The sequence below is a fragment of the Anastrepha obliqua genome, chromosome 1, assembly GCF_027943255.1.
Source record: "Anastrepha obliqua isolate idAnaObli1 chromosome 1, idAnaObli1_1.0, whole genome shotgun sequence".
In the NCBI taxonomy this organism is placed as follows: Eukaryota; Metazoa; Arthropoda; class Insecta; order Diptera; family Tephritidae; genus Anastrepha; species Anastrepha obliqua.
The window spans coordinates 123,083,720-123,100,889 of record NC_072892.1 but is presented as its reverse complement, the minus strand read 5'-3'; the positions used below and the strand labels follow the sequence as shown (position 1 = coordinate 123,100,889).

At 39.7% G+C, this 17,170-nt stretch overlaps 1 protein-coding gene across 1 annotated transcript in view; it reads left to right on the top strand.

Annotated features, from left to right (window-relative positions):
* LOC129235947 (dynein axonemal heavy chain 10) overlaps positions 1 to 17,170 on the top strand; it is a 319,120-nt gene that overhangs the window by 143,228 nt on the left and 158,722 nt on the right. The window contains exons 34-38 of the mRNA XM_054870043.1: positions 1,394 to 1,502; positions 6,719 to 6,839; positions 7,391 to 8,135; positions 12,854 to 13,042; positions 13,680 to 13,913. Of these exons, the coding sequence (XP_054726018.1) occupies positions 1,394 to 1,502; positions 6,719 to 6,839; positions 7,391 to 8,135; positions 12,854 to 13,042; positions 13,680 to 13,913 (1,398 nt within the window). The remainder of the gene's footprint in view (positions 1 to 1,393; positions 1,503 to 6,718; positions 6,840 to 7,390; positions 8,136 to 12,853; positions 13,043 to 13,679; positions 13,914 to 17,170) is intronic.

The following is a 17,170-nucleotide window of genomic DNA, read 5'->3' as shown; positions in this document are numbered from 1 at the left end:
GGATTTTTTTGGTTGCCACATAAAAGATTATCAGCTTTACAGTGAACATAAAAAGAACAGAAGATAATTTTCAGTTAGTACTCAAAATCAGGCACTCTTGCTGGGTCAACCCTTTCCTATGTTAGGCTAGGTAGTGCTAGCTGGCTTGTAAAAAGATTTCACTTACTCCTGTAGGGTCCATGATGCTCCCAGTACTATGTATTTGGAGTCGAGGATACTATTTTATGTAATTCTCAATACACGTCTTTGTGAGTTTTAGCAAGCCGTTCAGCCTTTTGTCAGCAATATCCTTCAAGGATAAAGAATATGTTGATCCTAGGCGCATTTGTCGAGTCCTATTAAGAGCAGAGAAGTGGCAAAGTAGGTGTTCTCCTCGCATTCGCTTCGTTGCATGTTTTACACGCATCGCTCTGGACTAATCCCATTGTGGCTGCGCGATGTGGGGTGAGACAGTGTCCCGTCAGCACTCCAGCCAATATTTTACAGTCTTTTCTAGTCGGTGGTAAAATAAAGTTTGTAGATTTCGCATTCCAAGTCCATAGCATAATTTTGGCAGTTTTGTACGAGATTGAGTGTTCTTATATCGACTGCGTTTCCAAAGCTAGTTCCTCATTCCCTTCCGTTTTCAGAAAGGAGAATGATGGGCATATTTTTGGATATATCCCTTTCCTAACTAGTGAGGCAAAAAAGACAAATCCCCAGCAATTGCTAAGCATCATTTCAATAACGCCAAGCACATATTTTCAATGAATTTTTAAGCATTTTCACGCTTTCTATTTTTTCCTTCATAATTTCATACATTAATTCAGTTGATGCATATGTCACCAACAAATTACCGCCATCCCTTGACATACATGTAAATACATCTGTATGTATGTATCAAAAATTTGTGTATGTGAAGGGCGTCATAAAAGTTAATGTTGCTGTTTATGAACTTTTAAACGTTAATATGCTGGACATCTGGTTTGTGGCATAATGCAGCCACATGTTGACGTTAATGTTGCTATTTGCACACATTCAAACATATCACACACTCATACATACTTATTTATGAATATACCTTCCACTGTTTTTTTTTTTTTTTCTTTTTTTGCGCATTTTTTTCTGTTTCTTTTTTTTGTTCTTTTTTTTAGTAATTTCGCAAATTTATTTAATATCACATCAACATACAGAGAATTTACTTTAGTTATTAAGTTTTTACATTCAAAAACTGATTTATTGCATCATCCATGGGCTCTGCTGTTTTATTATTATTTTTTTTTTTTTTTTGTTCTTCTTTTATCTATTTTTTTTTTCTCCCTTGTTCATTTAATGCACCACTGCTGTTCAACGCTACAAATTTCTTATTTAATTTTTTCCTCTCTCTTTTTCATTTCTTTCGCGCGCCACACAGATGTACGACAACATTAAGTCATTGCGCTTCTCCAAAGACAATTCGGATCAACCCATCGTCACTGCTATGATATCCAGCGAGGGTGAGGTTATGGAATTTCGCCATAGCGGTAAGTATGACTCGCTGTTGTTTGCCGTGCAATTGGTAGGTCACGGCTCGCCGCCAAATCTCATTCGCTCGAGCCACACTTAATTACCAATGACTGCTCAGACTGCGACATAAAATAGATTTCTCAAGCACCACTACATTAAATTATATAATATAATTCTGGCTGTGAGGATAAACCAGCGAGGGTAGGACAGCAAGCCATAATAAAAATCAAAATGAAAATAAAGTATGAAAAATATAAAAATGAAAAATAAAATAAAGTTCTAGCGACGGTCGTAATAATATCACTTTATGCAAGCGAAACAATAAGTGGAGTACACAAATACAATTGCCAATCCTGTACAGCATGCGGCAGCATTCCATTGCCGCTTGCCAAGTGGTCTAGTGGCTACCTTCTTACGCCCTGCTTTTACTCCGTGCTTCTTATGAGGTTCCCAATCTATACGAACGATTTGCTTCGATTGGCTTTGTCATTATTGCGCGCTTTAGACTACATGCACAGACACACATACAGGGTGGTGCAAATAAAAGTTTGTTGCTCCGTTCGAAATTTTGATTGCTAGTCGGCATCACGAAGCAATAATTAGAGGTAATGTAAGGTGTCTCATTTCCAGCCTGTGTCGGCCAACTTGAGCTACTTAATAAATCGGTGGTGCACTCTGGGAAAAGCCAAATTTTATTTCAGAGCAAATTCTATAGAAAAAAGTACTTAAATGCATAGAAATGAAAACTTTTGTTCGTAGTTCGAAGCCAATATTGGTTTTGTTGTGACACAAAACGCGAGCAAAAGAAGGCGTTCAGTTTGTTCAAGTCCCAAAAGACAAAATGAGATTGGATAAAATCTATCGGCATTTCATTGAAACTAGGCGAAAAACGTTGCGTGTATCAGTTTTCGCCAACAGATTTCGAGATCGGGCCAGACGGAAGAGGGCGAAGTGGTCTAGTGATGCTCATCCGATGTCTATCGATATTTTCCACGTATTACGTAAACAGAGTAAATCCTCTTTTAGTGTAGTTTTATTTAAACGAATTTTAATACTGATTGTCACGTGTTTTACCTAGAACAAATTGGCTTATCTTATGGAACGACTTTTGAAACTGGATCAATTCAAATTCTATGTTAACTAACTTCTTTCTGATTAAAATGTTGGAACACCCAATCAAAATAATTAATTGTGCCTGGGACGATATGGCACCCCCAATTTCCAAAATTCATACATGGCTTAACATAGGTCTGCTGGGAATGAGAAAAATATCTGTTCGGGGGGAAGCTTATCGCGTTTAAAATATATATAGGATTGGTTAGGCTATACTGGCTGGCCTAAGTCACGCAGAGACCATTTTGGTCCATAGCGATACCAAAGGCGATTATCAGCGAAAGCTAAGGCAAAGAATTATTCGCGAAAATATGCATCACTCAAGATATGTATACTGTTCGGGAATTTTAGGAGTCACTCACGATCCAACTCAAGGATACATTCTAGTCTTTCGAAACTGAGAGCAGCCAGGTAGCATAGTCTAGTTTTCGCGCGAGCCGAACAAAGCCCTTGTGGCATGCACCGAAAGTTGCAGAAATTGTTCAAATTCAACAATTAAGTTGAAAATTCAAAGTCATATTTTATTTCTGCATGGTTTGGTTATAATAATTGTCTATCAAACTACGAGCTTTTGGATTTTCGGATATTCCCTTTTCTAAAACCTAAAAAAAAATCGTAGCAAATTTGGGGAACATTACTACAGGGTCCAGCACTCGAAGTGGGCATCAGGGGCATCAGGTGTCTGTTAGTTGGCTAAATGACAGTCCAGAGTATTGCTTACGAGCGCGCAGAAGCATTTTGCCGGGAGTAAACGCGACAAAAGGAAATGAGTAATGCATTTCAAACCTAATAGTGTGACTGCATTATATTTGGCTGGAAAATCACAACCAGCAATTGTTCGTGGACTCGAGCACCTTAAAGTAAATGAAGTTTTTGTTTATCGCACTATTACTCGTTACAATGACACTGCTAGCATCGCGAAACGTCATGGAAATGGTCATCAAAAGACTGCAACGGCACGTGAAATGGTTCAAAAAGTGAAGAAGCGACTTGAGCGAAATCCCCGACGAAGTGCCAATCAAATGGCGAAAGAACTGAAAATATCTACAAGACCCAAAAGGCGCATGATCTCACACCAAAGCAGCAACAAGTCAAACTTGAGAGAGCGAAAGAGTTGCTTCGCTTGGCCGAAAGCGGTCAATTTCCGAACATTGTGTTTTCTGACGAGAAAATTTTTCAAATTAAGCAATTTGTAAACTCCCAAAACGATAGGATTTATTTGACCGACCGTTCATACGAGATTTTGAGTCATCGAATGGCCACTAGGAGACAGCACCCGCCACAGGTAATGGTTTGGGCCGCTGTAACCGTAGATGGCCGCTTTCCAATCGTTTTCATCGAGCCTGGCGTCCGCTTCTCCCTCGATTACAATATTTTTGGGATTTGTATTATTGAGTCCCATTGCTTCTGTTTTCTTCCTGTTTATTGCTAGACCAACATTTCGTGCAGCAATGACTAGAAGATCGATTTTGGTCTGCTTGCCGGAATGTCCGTGTGAAAGCAAGCAAATTTCGACCGCGTATTTGGCGGAATCGCGTTCAAGTGATGCCACTTTCTGCATTACTTCGCCAAGTGTAACAGCAACTAGAAGTGCCGACAGTGGGCACATTGCCTCAATGGATTAAAGAGTATCTGAAATCAGTTGTCAAACTTTACACTACTTTTTATTATTGCGTCATGCGCCAGCATCATGATAGATATATATATAATTGGCGCGTACACCCTTTTTGGGTGTTTGGCCGAGCTCCTCCTCCTATTTGCGGTGTGTGTCTTGATGTTGGTCCACAAATGGAGGGACCTACAGTTTCAAGCCGACTCCGAACGGCAGATATTTTTATGAGGAGCTTTTTCATGGCAGAAATACACTCGGAGGTTTGCCATTGCCTGCTGTTTTTCTTAATTTTGGTGTTTCACCGAGATTCGAACCAACGACCTCTCTGTGAATTCCGAATGGTAGTCACGCGCCAACCCATTCGGCTACGGCGGCCTCTAGATACTGAAAGATAATTCCTTTCAAATGCTGGCTGCAACGGTATCGTAATTCAGCTATCCATAAACACCAATGTGTCCAATAACTCGTTAGTGGGCTTCGGTTGGTATCTCGGGGATAACTTTAGTAATTTTAGATTCCAATGCCTCAATCGAAACTGGTTTAGCCACAAACCATTTGGAATTTACCATGCCTACGATCGTGCTGGCCAATGCACTGATCCGAGAAGAGAGATAAATTGTTCACCGAAACGACAACGAACGACGTGGAACATCCATTGTTTTACGGACAGTATGACAAATAACGCCTTGGTCTTGTTTAAACCAAATGTTGTGAAGATTACGAGCTTCAATTTCCGGTATGAAAACGTCGTTCATCATGGCGCGATAGCGTTCGCCATTCACTGATACATTGGTGCCAGCCTCGTTTTTGAAGGAATATAGCCGATAATACCTCCAGCCCGGTTGTTTTCAATGGATCTAATGGTTGCTCTTGAATGGCTTCGGGTTGATCTTCAGCTCAAGTACAGCAATTATGCTTATTAACGTAACCATTAAGTCTAAAAGGGTCTCATCGCTGTACACCATAAGTTGGTTTGCGCCCGGGATGAATACTTTTCACAGAGCGTCGATTTTCGTAATACTGAAAAAAATTATGTATTTAGTTTGACTGTAGTCGCGTGTGATCTGTCAAAAAAAAATTGGAAAAAGAATTTAGAAGATCTAACGAGAATTAAGCTTGACAAACTGAAGATAAATACAGTTGAAAATGTAAAAATTGTTTAAATTTAGAACTTAAGGAAAAATTCGACAACGGCATGTGACTAAACCAGTAAAAGTTAAGAAAAATAGAGCATTTGGTGTAAAATGACGAGATGGAGCCATAGCTATGCCTACATATTATCCAAAATGTTACCAATTATCGTATCCGCAATGGCATTTGTCAGATATAAGTCATCATTTAAAAATTAGAAGACCTCTGTCATATGTACTAATAAACAGACAAAGGGTTTCCATTCAAAATGTGTATTTAAATTTGATTCGGAAAAGAAATTCGAGCTTAAAAATCGCAATATGTTAAATTCCTTTATCCAACTTTCGTAAATTGTTAAAATCTGGCAAATGCCACTCCCAGCCCGTAAACAATAAGCAAATGGCTCAAATAATATCTGACAATTACTTAGTTGCAATTTAAAACGAGCCAAGTCAATCGCCAACCACGTTCGTTCACCTTGCATAAAACAGCGATTTTTAATGTTTCCAAAATTGCGATATTTTAGCAATGAATAAAGAAATCATATATATATGCATATATACTTCAGAAATCATATCGGAAAAAATAATACGATTACAACAACAATTTACGATTTATTTAGAGGTAAAATCTGCATTAAATTGCGCCCCAATTAAGGTTCTTCTATACCCGCGTTATTTAAGTTTTAAAGGCAAGCTTTTATTGCAACCACCCTTTAAATATTTCCGCTATTTCCCATCGTCTTCCTTGATTTGCTTTCAGAGTAGTGGACGTACAGTAGATTGGCGAAATGAAATTGAACTTTTTATGTGATTCACTTCTGCAAGTTCTTTTCGCTTATATTTTTTTATTACTTTTAATTAATTGTGGCAACGATGCGGACGTCCTTTGATGACTACCTCGCCGCGCTCGCTGGTAATTGGGGGCGCTGGCCAGCACTCTTAATGCAAATCGTGCAGCAAAAACAACAATGCATATAATTTGCCTTCACAATCAGTTCCGCCACTGACCGCTATTAAATACCGTGCACCCCGTGCGTCTCCATCGTTTTACCCTGCTTTCGAGCATTTCAATTTCGTTTTCGATTTCTAGAGATGATTATCAGCACCGCTGTTGCTTATTACACTTTCGCTTTATTATTGCCATTAATGTTGCTGGCGACTTGCTCTTGCCCAGCGCTTGCTACTCCTTACTAACTGTTCGGATTGCTTCTCTGGCGCGCTTGTTGTTGCCAATTGTATCGTTGTTGTAATGTTATTATTTATGATTTTGTAATATTGTGGTTACTGGCATCGCCTTTTCGCCATCCCAACTCGTAACTTCATCTGTGTGTGTGTGTATATTCTCTTAACCATTTCCCCATCTTCATTTTTACAGTGCGCGCTAAGGGTCGCGTTGAGAACTGGATGTGCGACGTGCTGGATGAGATGCGACGCTCAAATCGTTTCATCACCAAGCGTGCCATCTTTGACTTTGGCACTGATCTGGAAATAACAAGGTAAGCTTTGGGGAGGAATGTTCGTCATGAGGGTCATTTATCGTGTCGCACAGTTTGACAGACCAGAGCTAAGTTGCGGGCAACGTGTACACTTAGGAGGTTGTTTGGCGGGTGAGGTGGGGAGAAGTGTTTAGCAGCTTCAAAAGTATTTTATTACACTGTCCAATTGAGCATGACGTAACTGCAGGACTTGCTTTTCTTGTCACGATTGTTGGTAAGCTGAGCGCTGCGAAGATTGTCGTCTTCGGTCGCGCACCGCCTGCAACATTTTATTGCCAACAATGAATAATTTTGTCGTTTTGTGCGATTTACATTTTATTACCAGCGATTATGTTGAGAGTACATAATATCAACCAGAGTATCCCAACTCGACTGCTGCGTATTCGCATCCATACTTTTTTGTCACTGGCTACAAGCGCACCCACACACAAATCCATATGTATACATATATTGTCCGCTGCTTAAGCTCTTCCACATTTTTACGACGCCTTTATTTCAATTGCACACCATTTACTTATGGATTTTACATTCATTCTTCTTTCGCTCCTCAGACCCGATTGGATGATGAACTACCAAGGCATGGTGGCGTTGGCTGCCTCGCTCGTCTGGTGGACCGCCGAAGTGGAAGAGGCTTTCGATCAGGCCACCAATCACCACAATATGCGCGCCATGAAGGATTTCCTTGAAAAGCAGAATCATCAAATTGAAGAGCTGGTCATTAAGGTGCGCTCAAATTTGACCCGCAACGATCGACTCAAATTCAAAACTATCACAACAGTCGATGTGCATGCACGCGATATCATCGAAGCGTTCGTACGTGACAACATTCTGGACGCAAGCGAATTCAGTTGGGAGAGTCAATTGCGTTTCTATTGGCTCAAGCTATACGACAATCTATATGTTATTCAATGCTCAGGCCAATTCGAATATGGCTATGAATATATGGGCCTGAATGGTCGTTTGGTTATCACACCGCTGACAGATCGCATCTATTTGACTATTACACAGGCTCTGCTTATGAATCTGGGCGGTGCACCGGCGGGACCTGCTGGCACCGGTAAAACGGAGACAACTAAGGATTTGGCTAAAGCCATGGCGCTTCTGTGTGTTGTCACCAATTGCGGTGAGGGTATGGATTTCCGCGCTGTAGGCACCATTTTGGCCGGCTTGGCGCAGTGTGGCGCCTGGGGTTGTTTTGACGAGTTCAATCGCATCGATATCTCAGTATTGAGTGTGATTTCTACACAGCTGCAAACCATACGAAATGGATTGATAAGGAAACTGGATCGTATTATTGTAAGTTCTGACTTTTTTTTAATTATCCTTTTTGATATTTTAAAATGGTTATGTTCTGGATTTCTTCAGAAGCCTTAGTCTTAGTCCAAGCCAAGCTGTCTAACGGATGCGTGTATTTACGTGTCTACGCCTTCCACCAACCAGTCGTGCTAAGTCTTATAGTTAAATTTTAGTTGCAACTTTAATTCACTATTGAAGGGGGAAAAAAAAGTTTGCCAAAATGCTCTTGGGGGAAAATTTCTCAACCTTTTTGGGAATTCTATATAAATGTGATTAAATTTCAGGCTAGGTTAGATCAGATTATGATGACGCTGAAGGCGATTTCGATACCACAGATCTCGAACCAGCTTATAAGCTACGGAAGGTCACATCCTACAATTATTTTTGTTCGAATGCTTCTGATTCCTCGTTAAAGCAGTACATCTTCTTCTTCTTGAATGGCGCTATAGTAGCTTAATTCATTTTGGCCGAGTTTAATTAAGCGCGCCAGTCTTTTTTCTCTCGTACTAACCGGTGCCAGTTGGAACACCAAGTGAAGCCAAGTCCTTCCACACCTGATTTATCTAACGCAGAGGAGGCGTTCCTTTTCCTTTTCTACCCGCATCCTCTAGAACTGGCTGCAGTAACTCTTTACTCTCTCTGGTTCGTGTGAACGTACCCAAAGCCAGCCACTACAATACTACTTTTGAAAAATAGTAATACATAAGCTCCTGGCGTTCTGGGAGTTACTGCTCTTCAAAAGCTGACAACCCTCAAGTATAATATTTCTAAAGGAAGAACCCTTTAATCCCAGAAGTCCTACTAAAATTGCCGTCGCCGGTATATATGTAAGTGATAATTTCTGCCAGATATATCATACTAGTATATTATATTATAATAAAGGGTGGATAAGTTTCAAGCGCCGGTGTTAGTTTTGAATAAAATACAATTTTTTTTTGGAAATTATTGCTATTTCTCTTTATTATGATAATATTGGTACAGCTTAAAAACGTATGAAATAAAATATCGGCCTCGGCGGCACACCTCCGTCCGGTCGTCCAAATTCTCGATGACGCTGAGGCATAATTGAGGTTCTATGCCGTTAATGTGCCGAATTATCTCATCCTTTACCTCTTGAATTGTTGCTGGCTTATCGACGTACACCTTTTCTTTCAAATAACCCCAAAGAAAGAAGTCTAACGGTGTCGTTGACGTTTAGGTGGGGTTCACATTCAGCATCGGCCCTTGAAATTTAACCACCCTTTATTTTAAAAGCGGTGCTCCTTGGCGAGCAATAAAACCTTCCGAGAATGTTTCTGCAATGGAAAAGCTTCCCATAAAACAGAGCACCTATCACGGCATCTAATACGTACCAATTATATGCAGTTGTAGAAAACCAGTTAGAATTTCGAATACGAATGCCGAACAACTTATGGCTTGGTGCTTAAATCTTTCCTATTGATCTGGAATTCGTTGACTTACAGCAAATATTTACTGATTTTGCAACCAAGTTATATGTTATCGAGCTAAGCTGAAGTTAAATAACATTATTCCCCTTAAAAAGGTTTCACTTCAATTAAACGATGATTGATCGGTTCGACCACCTATTTTTTTCTACATTTCATTCGATTAATTTCCTGTGAAAGTCACGTGGATTAGCTTTCGATCTGCGTGTGCTGATTTTTGTTTGCGTGACAGTTTTTACTTTGGTAGGGCAAAACAGTGGGGCCATTTTTCTTTATCTACCATAAATTTTTTTTTTTTGTCTAAATTGATGGCAATTTGTCTATGGGACTTCGCATCTTTACTATCCTATATCTCTATCGCATCAGATATAATAAAGAGCTAGAGGAATTCCTACAAGGTGAAATCGTAGTATGGCTTGTTAAATCGTTAAAGTTTTGAATGTGCGCACATATGGGGAAAAACGAGGCGGACGACCACGGGAAAGATGGTTAGATGACGTTGGGGACGATCTAAGAAGCATCGGACGGACCAAATAGTGTAATATGACTATGGACTGAGATGCATGGAGAAAAATTGTGGAAGAAGCTAAGGCTCACAGCGAGCTTTAGTGCTATGTCTTTACTGTAGTAAATAAGATCACAGATATAGTAAGATATTGTAAATATTGTTCCTAAAATTTAGTAATTTTTTTATTCCTGATCAATTTTTTTTTTTCTTTTTATTAAATACAAGATTAGAGTAAACAAAATTGAGCATTCTTATTTTTGATTGGCCCACTTTTAAATTCTCGAGCTACTCTCGCTCACGAGGACATCAATGCTGGTCTTATCAAAACTCCGAGTAAACTTTGTTCAGGTGCGGGTAGAAGTACGCAGAATTTTTGGGTCAACCCTTATATAAAATTGCGAGAGACTTTCTTACTTTACATAAATGTGCGGGATTAATTGTTTTTTTCACTATAAATGTTAAAAATACTTCAAAACATTTATATTTGTCTTGACTTAAAGATTCGGCACGCTGTTATGGAGTCGCGGAGTCGCCTCCGGAATGACTCCGAATATGACTTCTATAGGATTCACATAGTTTTCCTCCACGACGGACAAAAATGTGTCCTTTACGAGTGGGATGCGTTTTTTTTTACGTCCATTAGTCCATCTAAGTGACTGAGCTTATCACACGTGTACCTCTCGATTTGATGATGACGCACTTTTGGATGATTTTCGGCCCTATAAAATAAAATTTACTCCCATTGGAAAATATCACACTCTTCCATTGCAAACTAATTTCGGTGTCACTCTAGCCGCTTGGCTCAAATTCTTTGTATGATGGTCGTCTGTTAACAAGTTCAATATCCCGGATTTATCTGCGTCCGGTTTCGACACTAACTGTAACTCCATGATGCTGCTTCCTTCAGATGCAGATCCCTTCTAATTTCGAGGCTCATACTGCGGATAATGCTGACAACTCGAATATTGGTCTTTCTTCTCCTTCAAATGATCTTCTAGATTTTTATTTTTTTAATAAATTCGCCACTTGTGGATAACTTGACTTTATGCCATTCTTCTTCCTATTTCACATTTGGTGATTATGGACCAGCCCAGACCAAAAGAGCATGGTTGGATAAGCCTTTTGTAGAACCATTGCCTTTTATTAGTCGAACCAAATTGATTTCGCTATAAATCTGCCTATGTCGTCTATTCTCTTTTCTGCAGTTTCTTTCAAGTTAACCATCGAGAATTCACCCAGCATTCTACGTCATAGAGCACTCAGACTTGAGCACTCACATAGATAGTGAAAGACCGTTTCCTTAGATGCCTCTTGATTACAGCTTCTACATCTGTCGTTGAACGGCCACCCCATGTTCCTGGCACGATATCCGCGAAGCCAGTGACCGATTATTATTGACGTAATTCTGAATATGTCTGCTCGTGGCTTTCTTAACAACACGTCAGTCCTGGTTTATTGAAATTGGGCCACTTTTTTTTAGTTATTTTGCAGGTATCTGTTTTAATCCATCTGTCAACGGCCTGCTTCTGGGATAGCGCGAATATCTCCCACGCACACCTCGGGAACAGCCCATTTCTACCGCTTTACACTCGTCGTAGAAAGCCCCCTGTCTTGCCAATTCATCTACTTTCTCATTTCCTTCTATGTTCCTATGGTCAGGTACCCAGATAAGAGATGTCTGCCGTGCGCGCTAAAACATTAAGTTCTTATTTGCACCATCTGACGGTGTTTGAGTTCGTTATAGGAGACTTTAAAGCTGAGATGGCTGCTTGAGTACCAGAAAAAATTCATACTCCCGCTAATTGTTGTGGATGGTTTCTAATTATCCTGCAAGATTCCTTTAGCCTGTGAACTTTTGCTTGAAAAATATTATTCCAATTCCACAGGCAAAAAGATTTGGAAGTTTTCAGGTATTTCGATTATACGCCGGCATGGGCGCCGTAAATCTATCTTAGATACGTCAGTGGAGAGTGCAATTGTATTCTCTTTGACTACTCAATCCAAATTCCATTCTTTTCGCGCGGGGAACTTTATCTTAAGCTCCATTCTTAAATCTAGGGTAGCGGTAGTAAAATCGGATGAGTTTTTAGTTAGCCTTTGGCTGTCTAAAATAACACTATATATGACCAAACATCCCAGCTTTCCAAAAACCGCCTTACCTTATTCTGAAAGCGGTATTCATTAGATACCCCTAAGTAAAAATTCACACTTTTTCGTAGCATCTCAAGCACCTATTCTTAGAACATATTTTCAGTATACTATAATAATGCGGATTATTCCCCTTCTTATAAGCAAATTAATATTTTATAGTAAAATTTTGCACATCAATACTTCTTCTTGATTGGCGCTATAGCCGCTGAAGCGATTTTGGCCGAGTTTAGAAAAGTCTTTTCTTTCTCATGCTAACCGGTGTCAGTTCGACACAACAAGTGAAGCCAAGTCCTTCTCTACTTTGTCTTTCCTTTACATATCAATTAAAAAATTTAACAATTTTACAAATCCTTTAAACAGCCATTAAAAGAATAGAGCAAGCATGAAATTACTTGAAAAAGTACAGTGAAGCCTAACTAGTAAAAAAGAACTGTTGAAAAAAAACTGCCTGGTATTTGACCATAAAAACCGCCTCTTACATTTTTCATAAACATAGATTTAGTCGAATTTCTTAAGCTTAAACTTTTGAGCTCCAAGCTGTAAATTTTCAAATCAAATAAAATTTAATATCATATTATTTCAACCTTTTTCCCTTCTTTGCTTTTCATATGCAGTTCGAAGGCAGTGACATCAAACTGGACCGCAAGGTGGGCGTCTTTGTCACCATGAACCCGGGCTATGCAGGACGTACAGAGTTGCCTGAATCGGTGAAGGCGCTATTTCGGCCGGTGACCTGCATTAAACCGGATTTGGAGTTGATCTGCTTAATTTCGCTCTTCTCTGATGGATTTTTAACGGCCAAAGTAAGCATCGCACGCTGTTACGCACACATATAGTACCAGCACAACACTTTGAAATTACATACCTAAGCGCACACTTGTGAAACTAACTATGTGCAGCATATGTTAAGCTGCTATATGCGTGTATGCGTGTAGGTGCGCAGGTGTTTATCAAAATGTGCTCCATTAACCCATAGTTGCCGATGTCGACTTTGTTATTACTACTCATTGTTGCTGGTTACAAACGCGCTTTACGCTCCCACAATGACTTCATATGCTTATAATATAATGACATCATAACAATAATGCGATTATTAAGTTGCCAAAATGCGGCGCAGAATCTAAACACTTACGGCGGCGACGGCAGCGACGGTGGCTGTAGCGGCTGCACAACAAATCGCAACCAGGATCCACCATTGTTTGCACAATAAAAGCTGAAGTCATACATATACATGCACACAAGTATACATAGCATACACACACATACTTGCACATACACACAATACCTACACAACCGCTTCAACAACATTCTCTCTCTCTCTTAGATTTACTCCCCCGCACCCGGTTCACAATTTAATCAGAACCACAACCACAGCCATAACTATAACGCACATTTCGTTTTCGAATATTTTCATAATAATAACGGTAATTACTTTTAAAGGTTCTGGCAAAGAAGATGACAGTACTCTACAAGCTGGCAGAGGAACAACTCTCCAAGCAATGCCATTACGATTGGGGTTTGCGTTCGCTGAATTCGGTGCTGCGTATGGCGGGTGTGATGAAGCGAGCATCGGAGGATCTACCCGAGGCTGTTGTACTGATGCGTGTGCTGCGTGACATGAACTTTCCGAAGTTCGTCTTTGAGGATGTGCCTTTGTTTTTGGGACTTATTAAGGTAAGCATTTGCCGATGTGTATTGCGCTGCCACAGGCGCATATTGTCAACGCATAGCGGAGGTGTTGCGAACAAATCATGTTGAGCATAATAGCGCACTAATATTTATGTACTTATGTTTGTATGTATTTGCATTTCTGTATATTCATTTTAATATGCCTTTGTAAACTGTACTTATACAGTTCGGTTCACTTGAGTAGAGGCACTCAGTACTTGCGCATTAAACCTATGAAAATGGATCGTATTTTTAAGCATTCATTGTGTTTGCTGGAAAACCTCTTAATTGTAATGAAATGGGAAAGCAGAAAGGAAACAGATCACGAAAAATAAGCGGAGCTTTCAAAACGTCAAATTTCCAAAAACATTGATCGAAGTCCAAACGACCTTTATGTGAAACCAAGTTACCTCCTATGGTAAGAACTACAAAGGCAGAACTGCGATGGCTTTGACACAGAAGGATATCCGCAAATTCCGACCTTCCAACAGAAAAAATTAAAGAAATGACAAATGTTGCTACCAACAAACCCACCGCTCGAAGGGCTATTCTAAAAGCATCACCTTTGAAGCACACAAAATTACAAAAAAAAAAGAAAAAAAGAGGTTGTCTGTAAAGTCGGTTTACCTACGATAGTTTAACGTGACAACGTCATAAGAAAATACTGATGTAATGGTTGCATTTTTCAAAAGAAAACTTTAATTTATTTGTTTGATAGATATTTTGTATGGATATAGAGAAGGAGGTAAATGGAATGGCAATTGAATATGACGAAACATTTATCAAATTCATGAAAGATATGTTCAATTTCGATTGTGCATCAGACGTTAAACAGTCACCAACACTAAGAGGCAACATCATCGATTTGCCTTTTTCAAGACACATTTCACTCGAAACACCCCCTTTCATTTCCTACTTTTCCTATCATCGTCCTATTCTCAACAGAGAAATGGTTCATTACCATGCAGACAAGAAGAAGGCATATGCAAATACAAATATGTGAATTTATATACATATGCGCATGTACATACATATATATGCTCACTCAAGTAGGAGAGAGGCAGATGTCGAACGTTGCCGAACGCGGGGGCCGATTGTGCTCTTTGTCGTTCGTTCCGCGTTCTCGCTTGCAGTTCAAGCAAGGTAACGACGATTGAGCAAGATAACGACGAATGAGCAAGATAACGACACATTTGTTCATGCGTGCAGCCGACTAAATCGAATTATAACGCGTTTTCACATCAAAAACCTTTTCATAAATTTCGCGAGGAACGCCGCCTCCAGTTTGCCAGAGACCACATGGCTTGGAGAACTATTACAAATAACGATCCCGCTGAATGGAAAAAAGTATTACTTAGTGATGAAAAGAAGTTCACTCTGGATGGGTCGGATAGATACAATTTCTATTTCCATGACTCAAGAAAGGAGGAGAAGTACCTGAGTCGACAACACAGCCATGAAGGTGGTGCTACGGTATGGGGAGTAAAGTCGAATTGCAAATTGCAGACTACAAAATGACTGGAAACAGCTATAAAGCTCTGTTGGAATCATCTTTTCCCGAGATTCGTGAAACATTTGGACCTATTAATTGGATCTTTCAACAGAATAGTGCACGTTTGCATATTTCAAGTGTGGAAGTCCACGCTCCCTATGGATCGGACGACTAAGCTGAGCTCTAGGCTACCGTGGGAGTCGATAGGTTGCGGATAGCTAGACGGCCTGTGGTAGCAGGTTAGTTGCGAATAACTCTTGTCACTTAAACAGCCCCCGACAATGAGCGGCAGAGACGGAGGATGCGGTTTAAAAGCTAGCTGTTCCGATGAGGTTCCTGGGCAAACCGACAACGCCTTTTAAAAATAAGTATCCCCTTGCAACGGCATGGTGAACATTAAAAAATCCAAGGATATCTGATTTATAATGGGTAGCTACCTGCTCAGCGAGGATTCTCCATATTAGAAGCGGCTGATGATAAGATGACAGTGCGGCCTGCGGGTCATCAGGATAGATTCCAGTAAGGTCCTGATTATGATATACTGGATCGGAAGCAGATTACAATCGGGCTGGGGCAAACCTCTGTAATCTGCGTAGGCGGATTGAAATCAAACTGAAATGACTTACAGGAGCGTTTATTGCTTCTCCGCTCTATTGAAACCTGACAGGTCTCAGAAAGCGCTCAAAGCGCGGCATCTTTATTGAATATGTGGGTTGCGTTGAGATTACTCTTTCCACTAATTCTGGTTTCAAGACTGGCTCTGAACAATGGTACCCATAACGGCCAGTGTTAACCCTAGTATGACCCCCTGTTCCATATGTAGATAACCATAGGACTTACGGAAACTACATACATGTGCAAAGATAACGGCTGTGAGTTTGGGCTCATAAATCTTGGACAAGATTGTGATTAAAAAAAAAACCAACGAAGAAAACAACAATAATAACGAAGCAAGAGCTGCAGTCTTTCGGAGGAGTTATGTTATTAGTGGTGTGGTCAAAACTTGGACTGCATCCCAAACGATGAAACTTTAGCGTGGCCGCCGTATTCCTCAAATCTGAATATTATTGAAAATACATACAGGATGGCTGGCTCGTAAAGTTTATGAGAATGGGCAACCAACCATTTGAAGACAAAAATGCTTTAATTTGAATCATTAAAACGGCCTGGCCTGACGTTTCATTTGGCTATCTGGAGAATTTGTAAATATCCATTCATCAACATATTTACGAAGTAATTTATAAGCAAGATGGTACAAACAAAACGTAAAAAAAATAATAATAAATATAAAACAATTCCTATATTTAGTTTTTTTTTCTTATTCGGTTATTGCCTCTAATCAATTGAATCAATACATCAATCCTAGTATTACAGCTGCTGAAGTTTTATTGCCGCGAAATGCAGTTAGGTGGAATTATATTTTAATGCATGTTTATTTTGGAGCAAAGTACAGTCTCCACTTGAATTATCAGAAAACCTTGGATTACTAGATTAAATAAGGTTGATTTATTAGCCATTTTCTTTCATAAAAATTATTTCCTCCAATCAAGTGAACCGAACTGTACGAGTAGATGAAAAGGTAAAATAATGTGAGGCATACTGCAGATGCGTCTGTGTATGGATATTTTGATAAAATACATATATCAATTCCGGGTAGATGGGTGACTCCATCTACTCAAAACCTCAAAACGTGGAGCATGTGCCAGCGAAGTGAAAGACCTCGAACCAGTGAAACATAATTTCGTATAGCAACAAAAACATTTCCTAGAAG